We start from the raw sequence: 17,423 nt of genomic DNA, 5'->3' as shown, positions 1-17,423 counted from the left end.
ATATTCATTGAAAGGAGTAGCAAGGACATTTTTAAGGATCCCAAAGGCATATATTTTCAAAACATCCAGTGAAAAAAAAGTTTGTTTGCAGAACGCCCCTGTAGCCCAGAAGTTAATACGGCCAATCCCTAACTAAAATAAATCCATAAGATGAAATAATGGCAATAGGAACAATCTGTGTAAGAAGAGGGTGCAGTGTGACCACGCGAGATGACGTCACACAAGCCAATCTCAGCAAGATGCTCACTGGTGGAAATTATCACCTATCAACACTGAGAGCTACATTTCGTAACAACACATATTCAACCGCGAAATATACAGTCTGCATGTTGGGTTGTATTTGTTGTTAAACTCTGTATTCAGCAATATTCCAACTACATGACGGTGGCCTTTAAAACATCGAACCTGGACCAGACAACCCAGTATTTTATGTTATGACCAACGTCACACATCATCGGGTGCAGCTATCATCCAAGTCACCGATCCAGGCCCGGTGATTTATTCAGTCACTACTTGTGACAAACTGTTCCTGGGAACCTATGCTGAGCTTGGCTTCCTTTATTTCATATCCTCAATTATGCTTTGACTGTTGTCTTCCAATCCTGTACTTCTTGAGCAAAATCAATGTTATAGATCAGGACAGGACATGCTTGACTATACATTTTTAATGACTGGCGTAACTGAAGAGTAATTAGAAAAGAATGTTATATTATTCACATACATATTTACTAGCGTGTGAAATTAACGTTAAGAGTTATCCTAGACTGAGCCTCTGTTACCACAACACAACAAGCCATCAAGTGAAGATGTTGGTCCTCCGTGTTCTCGTTTGTGTAGCCCTCTACACCAGTGTTACAAGACTACACGCTCTATTTGTACACAGTGAGTACTTTAAGGGTTTTAGAACAAATACACAGTCAACTTTGTCATGGCCTTTTTGCCCCGTATGCCATCGGTACACTCGGTATATTCTGTACCTGCACATTTCTGCAGGCAGGGATGGAGTAGTGATATTGCCTGAATTCACGGCAACACACCTCCCAATGACCCCTCTGTATATAGTTCGTACAACATGACAGATGACTTTAAAAAACATTTTAAGTAAGGTTAACAGACATTGGGTTTACAAGTATATATATGTTACGACGAGTGAGCATAATGTGATTGTTGTTGTAAATTTGTGACTTGAATCAATCAAAGAAATGGTGGTATGACGCCATATGGATTTCTCCGAATGCTGGGTCGAAGATGACCCTTGACATCAGGTTGAGCAGATTGTGCTGGCGGCCGTAAACATCTCATCATCAGACATAGCTTGTCTAAGCAAACTGCAACTTTATGTCCTTTCTCCAACATTGATAGCATTTGAGTTTGTTCAACGAGTCTGAATCCAGTTGATGGCCATGGACTTATATTCTCTCAAATTCGATATATAAAGTTGCGTGTGAAAGTCGATGTGTTTTTGTGTCTTTCATTGTTACAGACATAAAAAATTAAAAATTAAAATTAAACTATTAGTGAATTAGAATGGCAACTTCGGTGCCATTGCCGATGTCACAAAATAGTTTTCTTTTCACATCCAGCATATATAGCCCAAATTTGCTAAAGATGAATGGCATAGATGCTCAAGGTCTAAGTGTCATAGTATATATCGGGCATTTTTTACGTGTCATGCAAACTGCTAAACCGTTTTCTCAATTGACTAAAATATTCTGACACTGAATATGGATGCGTGAAACCATTATGAGGTTTCATTATAATTTTGTCTACTGAAAGTTGATCTTTTGTGAAATAATTGGAAAAGAATACTACATACATAGTCATACAAATGGTAGTATTACATAGATTTAGTAACTTATTGACCATTGACGTGGTGTAGTGGATAGAGCATCTGCCCGGAGAGTGAAAGGTCGTGGGTTCGTTAAAAGGCATTGAACGATACTCGTTTTTACTCTGCCTGTCGCTCGGAATGAAGTGCTGGACGGTCCGGCATGATATCTCAGTGGGCTAGCACCATAAAAATGGCATTAGTCCGGGTAGTACAAGCACACACACACAGACAAACAAACACACACACACGCGCGCATGCACGTACGCATACGCGTATGAACGCACGCACGCACACACGCATGCGCGCATGCACGCACACACACTCACACGTTGCTATAAAAATCCAATGATTACACTTCCCTTAGTTACTTATTTCATATTTGTCAGTCTTTTTTAAAAATGCTATTCAACAACGTATGCTTGTCATGAGAGGCGACTTACTGGATCGGTGGCTCAAGCTTCGTGATCTTGTTTATTTGCGACTCATTGCTCATAATATCAATCACTGTCGAGTCTGGTCTAGCCTCATTCATTTGCAGGCTGCTTGACTATTTAGGAGTGTAGCATTGACCGAAAACCGAATAAAGAAATCAGTCAACGAGCCCTTTTCATGTTTGTACTTCAAACGGTGATGCACGCTGGATGAATGCTAAACAAAATGAAGCCATCTCTATGGCTGTCGGAAAAATGTCAACTTGTCCCTTGACATATATAAACTATTATCGACTATCCTCATTACTGAGAGACACCAATTACAACCTCTACTGTTAACCTCAACATTGAAACTATGACGCAGATGGCATTAACCTGAAACACGATGGATAATTACTAGGTATATATCATACAGGACACACCACACAAACAACGGGGAATTACGGATTATTTGTCCTCAGTATGCAATTGTTCAACAGCGAAGTCATGCCACCACTAACTGAAGCACAACAGAATTACAATGCAGAACGATCGAAAACATGCGACTTGCAGTCAGCTGAAACCTGGGTTCACCATGCGCTCCAGACTATAATCTCTACACCCTGGTACATCATTAGACGAAACCAAGTCAGGCCAACCCCGTTGTGGCTGCCGAGGACTGCTTTCTACAGTGGCAAAGGCAAAGCATCCGACACGACAGTTGCAATTTCGGTATTGTGAAAGATATCTGACCAGGTTGTGCGGACAATCATTCGTGGGGAAGGTCTCGAGCAAGACGGTCTGTTTGTAGTCATTTTGATGGTTCAAGCAAGTACGTCCTGTGAGGACAACCGCTTGAACAGCAACGAGTCAAGCATCAATCTGATGACGAAGCTAGGATGTACCAACCTTACTGTGAAACAACCGTAGGTACCAACGGAACACGAAGGTCGACAGGTTTGGTGGTGGCAGGGATAAACTGGTGCAAGTGAAAGGCAACAGGACGACCCTTAATATTGTGATGATATCCTACATTCGCATTAAGATCCATACTAATGTCATCCTTTAACAGAAAAATGCAAGATAAATAACAACACATGCAACAGCAACATCCCTTTAAAACGAAAATATACAGGTCCACCCGTGATACTCCAAATTGCCATGTTTGTAATATCTGGTGCTTTGTCCACTGTCACGTGTCATTGTGTCATCACTCATCAAATATTCAGATGTGCAGTAAATGCGTGTCAAATCCCATACTGCATGAACAATGCATGCCGTCATAATTTATTATTTGCATCAATAAGTTGATATTCCAACTCTGTTGTGCCCCTGTGTCGGTGGAGGAAGAGACTGTGGTAGTTGAGCGCACTTGTTCCAGGATCCGTGTTCCTTTGCCAAACTCTCTACTTTGCCCCTTACTTCACCTAGACGGATGGTAGAATGGGTCGGGATCTATCCATTGGCTGTTCACGTGCAAGGCAAATATTTTTATTGTTTAGTCTTACACTACTGCCTAGAAGTTCATTCCCCTTACACGCATGGGCAACGCGTTACGCAACCAGTGTGCATCGGGTTGGTCACTCGTGTGGAACCCGTCCGCCACGCGTGTGATACCCGTGTGCAACGCGTTGCACACGGGTGTGCACCCCGTTCGCCACTCGTGTGCAACGCGTGACACACTCATTAGAGGGGGAACAAACTTTTGACTAAAGGAGGACCCGTGTTAAGCTGAACCTGGAGGTGGTAACAAGGAGAGAAAATTTTGTTATCCTGACGAAAAATGATAATACACATGTATTTGCTAATGTCTCCTTTCTTTATGTGATTTTGTGGGAATAACCTGATTACTGTTTTGATTAAATAGATCTGTCTTGTTTTATACGACCATTGCTTCTAAATCCGATGGTGTTAAGAGAATACATGGTCCTGGAACATGTTATTGCCATTGAAATGCTTTTATTGTGATTTGACATTAACCGTCTGTAGTACGACTTTCAGTGATAATATGTATGAGGTTTTGCGGCGAATTGTTTTTATTGGACCCTAATTACTTTATGATGACTTGGACTCTTTATCTCAGCTCCATAGCCGTGAGGCTGGAAAAGAGCAGCATGTAATTAATGAGGGTGGGTTATATCATTGAGGATACACTTGAGGGAGAGAATACTAATTACCGTACTACAGGAAGAGCTCTGTAGACGTTAACGCGGGGTTGTGTTTAAGCTGGCCGTTCCATAATGGCCGCCAGGAGAAGTAAACAGTGAGCTTTGACTGCGTCATCTAAAATAAATAATAAGATACAGCAGTATTATTTTCACGGGTCTGTTGAATTAACTCCCAGCGCTACTGTCAATGTATCTTCTACTTGATCCTTGATACATCATTTTGGCATTCACAATTTATAGTATTTCAACGTACAAAGGAGCACTGATCTAAAGCAATTCCGCGGGAGTAGTTGTTGCCTGTGCATTACTGTATTTTCCCAGTGAGTACCCGGATGATATAGCAGAAATCTAGACTTGTTCGCGACCTGTGCTCGCCATTCGTAAGCGCATTTTTATTGATAGTAGGACGTATGGTCACATTGATCAACGAAAATGAAATACAGTTTTGGAAATGGTGATGAAGTTTTGATAAGTCACTTGCTTGGTAATTGTGCGATCTTCGTGTACAATATTTTGACTTGCAACACAAAGTAAATATTTCATCTGAACATTGCTTATTTTACCCTGTGTATATGTTTACACTCAAAATGTAAACAGATTTCACTAAGGAAATTTATTAAATGCCTAAATATTCAGTTATTTTACAAATTAACTGAAAAATGTGTCCATCTTTATTAATATGATAACGAATTCCCAATATTTGTATATGTTAAATATCATCACCAAGTACAGTTCTGTATTGTTTGGCTTCTTTTCTTAGCATAATTAATATATTGTGATGTGTTTAAGCTCTTCTGATCATCTTTATCATTTTTAGTCAGTCGGTTTAATAAATGGACAGATTATTCAGTCAATTTGTAAAATGATTGAAATATTTAGATATTTAATAAATTGCCTGAGTGAATCATATTTTACACATTGACTGTAACATATACACGCTTACAAAAGAAAATACATGCGAAAACAACGTCTATCGCGCATCGAAAAACTTCCCAACCAAACGGAAAGGAACAAGAATGATTCTGTTCAAAGCTGCAGCGAATGAATGAAAACAAAATGCAAATATCATTATTACAACCTACCAAAGTTATAATGTATCCGGGAATATCAACATAAAGGAACAATATCCATTGCATATGCAGCTGTACAAAAATACTAATTCGATGTCAAATGTCTCTGTGAGAATCAAATACTTTAATAATAATTATTTGGAAACAATATTTGGAATATATATGAAATATATTAAAATATTTAAATATATCGTTTTTAAACGTTATTTTAAATGTATCGGATATTATAACCCGTGTTCGTTTCTTAACTGATCACTTAGTTTGTTTCAGTTGTTTCACATAGGTGCCAAGTCAGCTGAGAAAGCCTATGTGACAACTATATTTATAATGTCCATGGTTCGTAAAAACATCCATAGAGTTCGATAACAATGAAACAACCAGTCAGTGTATTATCGGTTACCCTTTGAACAAAGTATGTTGTTTTTACATCTGTACTTCACGCCATGATATGAGTGTGTTCCCTAGGTTTAGTAAACCTACCTTCACATATAAACACTTACTTTTGACATATCCACTGTGCAAGATAACAGTAATTAATCAATCAACGTATTTCCTGTTGATCCTTTGATGTCTGGGAATGATCCGTTGATTTACAAAAAAAGTAAAGCAACTGATCATACATCTCTTGCTGGGCTGCCACGTGCATATTACATTACACACATTCCACCTCACTTCAAACCTGGATTTAGATTGAATAATTACCCCAGGTACAAGAAAGACCAAATTGGAACCTTCATCGGGTAATCTGAGTGGTGCTACAACTAAGTATACATGTTATAAATTCATTAACTGAGCAGCAAGTGAATTACGACACTTGGATTACGACGAAATCCAAAGGTCGTATTACCTGAAGAATCAACCTTCATTTGAGAAATATCTACTGCTCTCAAAATCAATATTTCTCCCAATACTAAAAGTCAGAACTTCTAACCAAGGATTACCAGTTGAAACTGGTCGATGGCTGAACATTCCCAGGGAAGATAGCCAGTGTCCACTCTGTGATTCTATCGCTGTGGGAGATGAACTGCATTATTTATGCCGATGTGAAGCTTTTCACCAACGGCGATATGAACTCTTAAATAAGCAATATCTTAAGTTTCCAAACATTTAAGAAGATTATGACCACTACCAGTGTAAGAGATCTAAAAGGCCTATCTAAATTCCTTAACAATGTGTACAATACAATTGGTAAATTGTATTAGTATCCACGTATCCTATTTTTATTATTTTTGTTAAATTGTACATAATAAAAATTGTAGATAATTGTATGTCATGTTTTTCTAAGAATAAATGAGTTTGAGTTTGAGTCCAACACCCGAGAAGAAGCCAGAGATTTGTGCCCCTTTTTGAATAGTTTACAATCATGTGTTTTAGGGTTAGCTGTGTTGGCTTAAACGTATTTTTATTTCAAAAGAAATCTGGATCGGTAAACAAGCAAAACTTGCATTTGTAAATGCTTCTCCAGGTAACAACTTAACAACAGCTGGATATATATAAGAGAGTGCTGAACATAAACATACAAAATGCACAAATGAAATACACAAAGCCAATACACTGAAGCAAGTGGTGTCTGTGAAATAAGGTAATGCAGTTTTCCCTTACTACATGCATAAACTTAAGCTACTCAAACCTTTTTCTTTTGACAATGATGTCGTGAACTGATTTAAGAAGAGTCATGTTTGTAGAACTGCTTAACTACTGCAATGTAATATCATTTTAGACCATACCCATGTGTGTAGAAATACACAGTGTTTCTGATATTATCGTATTTTTGGACAGGTATAGAAAAAGTGAATTGCATCTTCAAGGTGGTATCCACAAGTGCAGTCTGGTATGTCTGATACATGTCGTCTAAACTTATCAACGTTTAAGTCACTGCAGCCGAGCCTAAGGCGACAGAGGACAATTTTACATGATCTATGAAAATATTTGAAGTCAAAATTATTAATAATTGCATCAGAACGATTAATTAAGGATTTGATTTCTTTTAATGAGTGAGCATTAGTTACTTCATCGGATAGAGGGTTCCGCAGGTTGATCATATCCAGAAGAAATGATAAAGCATAGGTCTGTGTTCTGCATTTGATTGTTTGTATGTTGAATCTATTTCTAAGATTATATTTGCTGTTATCAGAGAATTGAATATACACTTTTCAAATATTTTGGCTAAGCAACTTGTGAGTGCTACAGGTCTATAATTTGAGCATTCATGTTCATCGCTGACACTGACACCGCATCAGCCCGGCAGCGGACTTGACACAGTTATTTGCGCACCGATTAGATAACTCCTACAGTCAGGGTGGGGTGGTTGTTCAAAGCGAAACGGACGACCCCGTCTGTTATCTAATAAATGCTGTGCGGCGTCTTTGATCTTGCCTCCAACCATACACCTAATAGTAGTAAACGATGATCAGGATGGCCTGGAAATAAACACAATTCTGTCTTGTTGACAAGGAACCAAATCACCTGTCAAGCATTTTTGTTATGTATGTGTGCCCAGTGTATCCACAATTAACTAGAATGCTTCATATCCACAAATATATATAGAAAATAGATATTTGCCCACAGCAAATATTCATTTGCTTATTTGCATCAGTGTGGTTTATCAAAACATGTACAATGCTTTCTTACGCTTGGTGAGCCAGACTGAAATTGAACATTAGGATAACGTCAGCAGGGATAAAAGAGGTCATACCAAAGAACTGTATTTACTAGTCGAAAAGTCAGACATTCAGATCAACCACTACAAGGCCCACCCGGATCTCCAGGCTGACCAGATCAACACCCCAAAGGAACAGCTCTACGCCAAACAAGGAGTCCCTTTCGTCATGGTGCACAAGAAGGGGGGACACGACACCGAGTACGACATCACAAACTACACAGACTTGTACCACTTATTCCAGAGTAGTGGCCAATACCGCCGCCCTCTTTGCCAAGAGGCTCTTTCTACCAGAATCCCGACCCCCAGGAAGAGAAGCTGACCAAGAGACTACTACAAGGATACCGCCGCTAGACTTCTAGCCACACACGCTCGCCAGACGACGCCGTGCCTTCCCACGCTTGACCCCCCACCCCCACGCTTGACCCCCCACCCCCACCCCCACCCCCACCCCCACCCCCAGGCCCAAACTTTTCCATATTATTGAATATTCTTTTATCACCCACTCCCACCCAGCCAAACCCCACCCCCCTTAACTTTATTAGAATAGGCTGTAAACTTATATTTTTTTGGGGGGGTTGCACTTCTTTATTTAATCATTACGCTTTTTTACCCCAATAGTATAAGTGCTTCCCCGTGTGCGAGATACGCTAAAGTCGGAAAGCGCACGTTAAATCTCCGAGGTACCTACCTACCAGAACTTTATTTGCTGTTCTGGTCATACATAAATATATGTAAGTTACGTACATGGGGAGGCTAGATTATTTAAAGCTTACAGCAATATAGTGCAAATATTATGTTCAATAAAAGAAAACGTTGATAGATCTATAACACACTTTTTGTACTATTAAACAAACTGTGGACTTTTAAGACATTTTCGCTTATTGTAATAACATCTAGCTAACAAATCATGTCTATCTCTGAAATCCACAAGCATAGTTGCTGTCAAACCTAAAAAACATATTCAGGGAGGTCAGTTTTGACTTGCCAAGCACCATAAGGTGAGTTTATTTTTAAACTGTCAAAAGCGATTGTCCCTTCAATACTAGTATATGGCTGGAAGCTGTCTCTCGGACTGTTATGAGTTATGATGTATTTTATGATATTACTGGGGAATGTTCAAATTAGTTACTGTCATTTAATCCAACGTTCTAACTGTCAACTGTCTCAACAAGACCATAGGTTTGGTTATATATCTCCTCCCTGTCTCTATGTCTTAAGTTGTTAATCGGTAACTGCGGTCCAAATGTATCAACTTATTCATCTATTGTTGCAAACTTGACTGATTTAAAAATATCTGATTGATCATGAACTCCTGTCAGTCAAGCACCTGTATCAGAAATGTAAAACCAGCCATGTTTCATGTAGTCCCCAAATCTGGTAATTATTTCTTCGCAATATCACTGAAAAATGCCGATGTAACGTGACATATAAATTTACTCACAGACAATATATTTTTCGTGAGAGTGAAGCACAATTTTATTAAAGTTTTATTAACAATTTCATAAACTATAATAATATTAATATTAAAATTCATCATCACTTGCCAAGTTTATGAAAATGTCACCAGTTGGGAGATGTCACAGATAAACAAGGATTCGAACTAAGTTTGATCGTTTTTGACACTGAGGTTTATCCCCACTTTGCCAGCAAACTGCAGCAGATTAACAGTGAGTGAGCATCGTAACTATGTTTATACAAGAAAAGATGTCATGCCAAAAACGCTCACAGTAGTTAGTGAGTAAACTCACGGCCTGTCATGACTTGGTTGAGTGACTTCCTCCAATCAACGTGAAAGGATTACCCACAGAGAAAGAAAGGATTAAAGTCACCCACAAATCTTATCCTAACCCCTCTCATCCAAAACTTAATAAACCAAAATATCAGCCCCAAAAACCAAGCTCTAGCTCGTAAACACCCATTACTTACTCCAATATCCCAAAGAATAACAAACTACCTAAATGAACACCAAATTAAAAATCTTAAAGAAAACTGCAAACAATCAACTATCTTCACCCCTAAACTTGAAATAGACACAACACTAGCTAGCCAAAAAAATAAACAAACCGACCCAAACATAGCTAAAACCACCACACTAGCATACATACACGAAAATTGGCCAAATTGGTGTCACATTTACAAGGACGGATCTTCAGATCCGACCTCCAAACACACAGGTTTCGGAGTCCATACCACACAACCAACTAAAACCACACAATCCTTTCGACTCCCCAAAAAACAATCAATATTCACGGCAGAACTAATGAGCATGGCCTCAGCCCTCCATAATCAAGAATCCCAAAACCACAAAAAAAATCCTAATACTTACCGACTCTCTAAGTGGACTGCAAGCCCTCCAAAACAAAAATACCAAAAACCGACCTAAATCAATAAATCAAATACTTAAAGGCTCCAACGACCTAACTAAGGCAGGCAAACAAATAACCTTCTTGTGGATACCCGCCCACGTAGGAATATACGGTAATGAAAACGCCGATAAGGCAGCTAAACTATCCCTCAAAATCCCAGAAATAAGCTTAAACTTAACCATCTCAAAATCAGAAATTAAAAGCGTTAACAAGCAAAAAATCACCAAAAAGTGGCATAATCTATATCTAAACTCAAATAGCCAAGTCAAAAAAGTATTTAGCAAACCACTAACCAGACCAAAAATTCTCCATCCATCAAAAAAAATCGACAGAGTAATCACTAAACTCCAAACAGGACACAACTACCTAAATAACCACCTAAAAAAATTAAAAAAACACACTACAGGTAACTGCCCACACTGCAAACAACTAGAAACCCCAGAACACGCACTCATCCACTGCACACTCTACCTTACACATCGAACCGCATTACAAACTACCCTCAATCTAAACAAGGCTCTCACTCTAGAAGTTATACTAAACCCACAAAATAAACTAGAAAACTTCAAGGCCTTAGGCGTATTCTTAATCAACACGTAACTAATAAAACGCATCTAAAAACACTATAATCTACCAAATCAAAATCACATAAACAAACAAACATCCACCATACCCAGCTCCCTTAGTTCTCCTCCCCAACCCCATCGGCATCTATTCCAAATCTCAAAATTCCCAAATTCTATATAAGCATCCCCTAAAGCCCCCTCTTGGGTTGCACACACCACTTTCGCCACTTTCGGAAACACATTAAATGGCCTGGCCGGGCCCGTGTGCGAAATACGCATCAGTCGGAAAGCGCACGTTAAATCTCCAAAGTAAGTAAGTAAGTAAGTTATCCTAACGTAGTACTCCAACTTCTAAATGCCTCTCAAAGAAGGATTAAAATCCTAAAGATATCCTATCTCCGTTGTATAGGTACTCACAACCTCTAATCATACACAGTTACGTTTGGTATCCCCAGCAATACTCACTATGGTCATTTGGCAAATGTAAAAATCACAAACCCTAACGAGATTCTGTCTACATGGTCACACCCGGTGATTGTGAAGATCTCAAATTCTATCAACAGTCAGACAGCATGGTTGTTAAAATTCATTTCCAACATCCTCTTATAATAAGTATAAAAGTGTCCCACACAAAACTTTCTTTTATTTATTCTTTCAAAATACAAAACCGAAAGTGGGGTGTGGGGAAATGGGACATATTCCTACGTGAAATAATGAGACATTAGTAGTGGTGACGGCTATATCATAATTGTACTGTCTAAAGCATAAATTTGGCGAACGAAAAACGTTATATTTGCAATCAAGTGGAATGACTCAGGTGGGCAAAATGAACATGTACGCAATCCACAAACAATCATTTTATTAATGGCGAACATTTACCAACCCGCGACAATCGTGTCAACACGGGGGTTCCCCTAGCAATAAACTCGCATCTAAATTCACTACTGTTCTACTGTCGGCTAGCCACAATGGCTAGACTGGACCCTAGTGGAATGGTTCATGCCATAAAAGTCTAGCAACCGAACACTAATTAAGACGGGCCGACCTTGTATTTATGGTCTGGTGAACACAGCTCAATGGCCGCTCATTAACTCAAATTTCACATCTCACTGTTTTGTTTTATCTCACTATTCATTTGATAAATTTGTCAACTTCAACTAGAACACGGTCCCGTGTTACACGCGTGTGCAACGAGTGACCCACGCGTGTGCAACGGGTTGCACACGTGCTGCACACCCGTTGCACACCCGTTGCACACCCGTGTCCAACGGGTGCTCAACCCGTGTGCAACCCGTTGAGGACCCGTGTCACATGCGTGTAACACGCGTTCTCAACGCGTGTTAGGGGAATGAACTTCTAGGCAGTAGTGTATGTTTCCGCAAATATAAAATGTTTGACTCATTAAATTGCCTAGAGTCTTATGATAGCTCATGGCCGGCTCATGGGCCAATCTGGTGGTGTTGTTGACCTCTGTATTCGGCACAACTCCACTTTCTTGACATGGACTGAGCCAGCCTATCAATACATCGGGTAGACAAATAAAGCACTTCAAGTAATATTTGCTAGAGTATAACATTCCTGTAACCCTGGTATTTGCCTAATGGAAATCCAATGCTCTTCAACACTGTCCTTTTTAACAATCGATGATAGGTGGAAATTCAACAATCTGGTTCAATTCATAACGACAAAAAGAGTCATCATGAACATAATTATTCCGAAAACATTTCCAAGTACGATTCATAGGTTCGATTCCTGGTGATCGAGGCTCCTGACAAACAACATGTAAAATTAAATCCATTTGAGATTTCAAAAACTATTAATGGGCATTGTGGAGAAGTGAAAAATGTAGCTTATCTCTGTTGTGGCTCCATTCTTGTGGAGTGTGTGAAGAAACAGCAATTTATCGCTTTATCTCTTGTCTATCAGTCAGTTTGCTAATGTTGAGGTTGCTGTTTCAGCACATAAGACACTCAACTCCATTTGGGGCATTGTTCATGACAGACATCGGCCGGTGCTTTCCGACATATCCGAACAAGATTTTTTTGTATAGCTGAAGGATCAAGCAGTGACATCTGTAAAAAGTTTTACAAAAAGAAGGGTGTCCATGGAAGTGACAATACCATCTATCTCTTAAGTTTGTGACCTATGAAACTTCCTCGTCGTAGTAAAGCTGGAAATGTTAACATCGGAGTGGAGGTGTATGTCCCCAATCCACTGTGATGTTATAGTTGTCACCATTTTTACCACGGTTCGACGGGTTGATACAAAACAGGAACGTTATATTTACTTCTGAAGCCAAGGCTATTCAAAGAGCCCTGGAATATATTCAGAAACAAAATGCATGTAAAACCATTTCCTGTGTGCTGCCCGTGATGGTTGCCTGTCTCGGGCCACCGTCTGTCTGTTGTCTTTGCTAACCACCTCTATATTTATGAGGTAGCAGGTCTCTGACCTTTTGACCTGGGCGCTCCGAGTTCGCCGCGTGGAGGACGTAAACGTGATTATGAGTGGGCTTAAGTCCCATACTATCTATCTCGGTCCTGGACATTGACCACAGTTTCGCCTGGCCATGTTGTGACCACATGGTTATACCTCCTTGCTGTTGGGTCAACATCTCTGCTTGAGCCAACAATGTAATAAACCTGTTTACTTAGTCCAGCATGTGTGACTGTGTAGACTGACCCTCAGCTAGACGAGTTATGTAACCGATTCAAGTTCAGCTCACCATACATGCCAAACCAAGCTGAGCTTGCCAAGAATACGTTTAAGCTGTCTATATTCTCTTAGAGAATTTTGCAGAAATGTATTGAACTCTTTGAGTTTGTCACTGAGTTGGGAAACTATACAGACAGTTGCATTGGAGTCAAACAAAAATCTTCACTTCTATAATAGTTGTTACAGACTTAATACAAGTATACTTGTAGATACACCCATTGGGAGTCTGATGGGAAGCAGCGTAAGGTCCAGGTCACTCAGAGTGAATTATCCTGTGTACACGATTCCTTGGATATTATTTTCTTGAAATTGATGATAATTTGTACACTGACATCCAGTGAGGGTTCTCGATCAATATTTGGAGGACCTCTCTTGACTCTGAACATGACTCGCATTTCGTGACATTTCCGATTCATTTGAAGAGTTATGGAAAACTCAACTATCCAAATACATGTCATATGTCAAATACACCACTGAGGTGTGCAACTAGAACATTCTAGGATATGATTAGCTGACCTTGAGGGTCAAGATTGGCCTGATATCCATGCTGCTTTCTGGATCGCTCTTCTTCATGCGATCTTCAAATCTGGTTATTCTCTTGGTTTACCTTTTATATTTATGGAGGTAATTAGAGAAACAGAAAATTTATGCTAAATATGTACTGCATTTGGAATGTGTCTATAGTCCAAACCGAAAGTAATGTGATTCCACCAAGATAGGATATGCCTTTGTTATGAACGTAGTTCGAGGAATCAGCAAGTTTCTTGTTTTCACCTTACCTGTAATATAGCAAGAAGTAATATGTGCGTAAGGTATCTGTTTCACATATTGTTGGCATTTAAGCTGAAAAAAGTGGGGTTCACGTCCCCTTAAACACTGAATTTCTTTTCCCACCACACCTGCACTCTTTAAAACAAAGATCATTAGTCTCTACATATTTTCCTTGCAGGTGAAAATATTTCAAATGGAAAATATGCAAAACAGAGTAGTACCTCTTCGATCTACGATGCTAGTCGGGCTTTAAATAAATCATATGTGTCATCTGGATCACTAACAAAATTTGCCAGCCCGTCCTGGTGGGAGGTCGACCTGAGGGGCTACTTCACCATCAGCAGCATCACCCTCACAGCAGCCACCTACGGGAGATGGAGTAAGTTCATACAGAACACGTCACTTTTGTTTCATTGAGTGATAATGTAGAAACATATATAAAATAGGTTGCACACCATATATCCCACGAATTATTTTATATCAGTTTCAGCGCAATTCAATAACCAAAATAAATTGTGTAGGATGTCACTAGTGATATTTTTCAAGATTTACACACTCTCAGGTTATCTGAACACTTTCCATACAGTGTTGTTAAATGGGAATAGTGCATCACAACACTAGTTTTGCATCAGCAGATCAGCAACAGGGGATCTTATGTTTGACACGTGCACTGGGATATTCCTTTGTTTGCAGATGTTTACATGAGAAATGCCTTCGTGGAGGTGATGGACAAAGATGTCAGTCTCTGCTCTGATGTCCAGTCGGAGTGGTGTGGGAATGTGTCCAGCACTGTCACTGCTGGGGAAGAGTTCACCTTTACCTGCAATGCTACATTCCCTGTCCGCTTTGTCCGTATCACAAGGCCATTTACCACCAATGTACACCTCGTTATCGGACATGTGGATGTTCAAGGGGAGGGGGCTAAGAAGCCATATCGTGAGTAAACCATTGATTCACCGTTGGCTTCACAAAAGTCAAATCGGTTCAAAGTCATAATCCCCTATATGTTTGAGCACGGTTAGAGTGAGTGAGTTAAAATGTTTTATATTTGTATCTGGTTTAAGTCAGGCCCAATTCTATAACAACTGGTCGTGAGAGGCGACTTAACTGATCGGGTTGTCAGTCGCGAAGACTTTTCTGATTGCATGTCATCATACCCGATGTAGTGGGACGTTCATCATAACATAAATGACTGATTTGCCTTCCTGACTCTAAAAAGTAACTATATTTTATAGGTTCCTACTACAAACCGTTGAAGAACAAGAAGGTGTCTCAGCCGTTCCTAACCACGTCAGCCATAACAGCCGGAGACTGTGGCATCATTTGTCACCGATATAATTCATGCATCGACTTCAGCTACAGTGCAGTGTCGCCGACCAATGAGAACTGTCTGCTTTCTGACAAAGTGTTGTCTTCATCTGAAGATAACTTTTGGACAACTTACACTAGCTTCTGTATGTAAACATTCAACCAAAATATAGCAAGCTTCTCCCACACTTTATGACAACTATGTTTAAAATATAAATATACTCTCGTTGACCCTAAAACAAGCTTCACTTTAAGATTATCATTTTGTAAGTTGTCTAGTATTTCTCCAAAAATTGATATGGTTTCAACCAAATATCATGTTTGCCATGGTGTCATATGGGACTGGGGTCGAATGGTTCTCATAAACGTTTGTGATTAATTGGATTAACTCGGTGACTTGTAAATTTCGTTTCATTCTACAATGACGGTTTTGCAATGCTGATTGATGAGTTGACGCGAAATGACGTCACATTTACCATTGGGCATTTGAGGTCACCCATTGCATTCAACGTCACCTTATGCAATCAGACCATACGCTAACTCGGATTGAAAGTTAGTCATCAATTTTCGCCTCACCCAATGATGATAATGACAAACTCTTTGCACCAAACATTCAGATCGGTAGGTCGAAATATGACAAAAATGTAAAGTCCACCATATGTATTTCCTCAATGTTAAGTAGGCAGGGAAAAGAGTTGGAATTGTTTAATATTACCTCCCTGTCTGGTATACAGTATGACATACATGTACCCACTTTCACAAACAATTGATTTGATGACTGACTATGCGCTCAAATATATACGCTGAGTACCTCCTGGCATATATTAATAATAAATGTTGTCCGATCGACCAGTTTGTCGCACTTTTACTAGTTGGCGTTTACCAACCAATGAACAAAGTAAAAGTGAGTGAGTGAGTGAGTTGGGTTTAACGCCGCTTTATACACTATTCAAGTTATATCACAGCGTGTCAGCTTAATGTGGGAGGAAAGCCCCAAGCGATGCAAGTCTTAGACGTTTACCTCTTACTGACAAACCAAGAAACATAATCGGGGCGAACCGGGGTTCGAACCCACAATCATAGGTTTCTGGCGTGTCCAAGGGACACAACTCTGCACAGCGAATCACGGCGCCTTAGACGACTGGACCATCCGTGCACCCCACACAAAGTAAGACATTTTTCACCAAGTTAGGTCGTCGGTTACATGAACATTATTTCATTTATTTCATGATGCTGGGATTTTATCAAAATGTTTTATGAAATTGTCGACGAAAATTCTTGAAAAACAATAACTATGCCTTAGACTGTTGGAAAAAATGTAATTGATGCAAGGTGTTTCACATAAAAGCTGAAAAACAATGTCTGATCTTGACACGAAAGACAAGGCACCCTTCCTCACTTATAGTGTAGAATAATAATTATATTCTATATATTGAAACACTTTGAGCACTAAAATGAATGTATTTTTTTATTTTGTCCATATGAGTAGTTATACAACTTGAGCAGTTATCACATTAAAGGTACTGTTTTTTACCGTTATCGCTTTGTATTCAAAA

General features: G+C 39.4%; 1 protein-coding gene across 1 annotated transcript; it reads left to right on the top strand.

Moving 5' to 3' along the window:
- Positions 1-802: 802 nt before the first annotated feature.
- Positions 803-16,817, top strand: LOC125377516. The gene is made up of 4 exons (XM_048391150.1): positions 803-882; positions 14,738-14,938; positions 15,253-15,495; positions 15,795-16,817. The coding sequence occupies exons 1-4, from the start codon at positions 807-809 to the stop codon at positions 16,019-16,021; spliced, it is 747 nt and encodes a 248-aa protein (XP_048247107.1). The 5' UTR covers positions 803-806; the 3' UTR covers positions 16,022-16,817.
- The last annotated feature ends 606 nt before the right edge of the window (positions 16,818-17,423 follow it).

Source organism: Haliotis rufescens, unplaced genomic scaffold (genome assembly GCF_023055435.1).
Source record: "Haliotis rufescens isolate VD_foot unplaced genomic scaffold, xgHalRufe1.0.p SCAF_9, whole genome shotgun sequence".
In the NCBI taxonomy this organism is placed as follows: Eukaryota; Metazoa; Mollusca; class Gastropoda; order Lepetellida; family Haliotidae; genus Haliotis; species Haliotis rufescens.
This window is presented reverse-complemented; position numbering and strand designations above follow the sequence as displayed.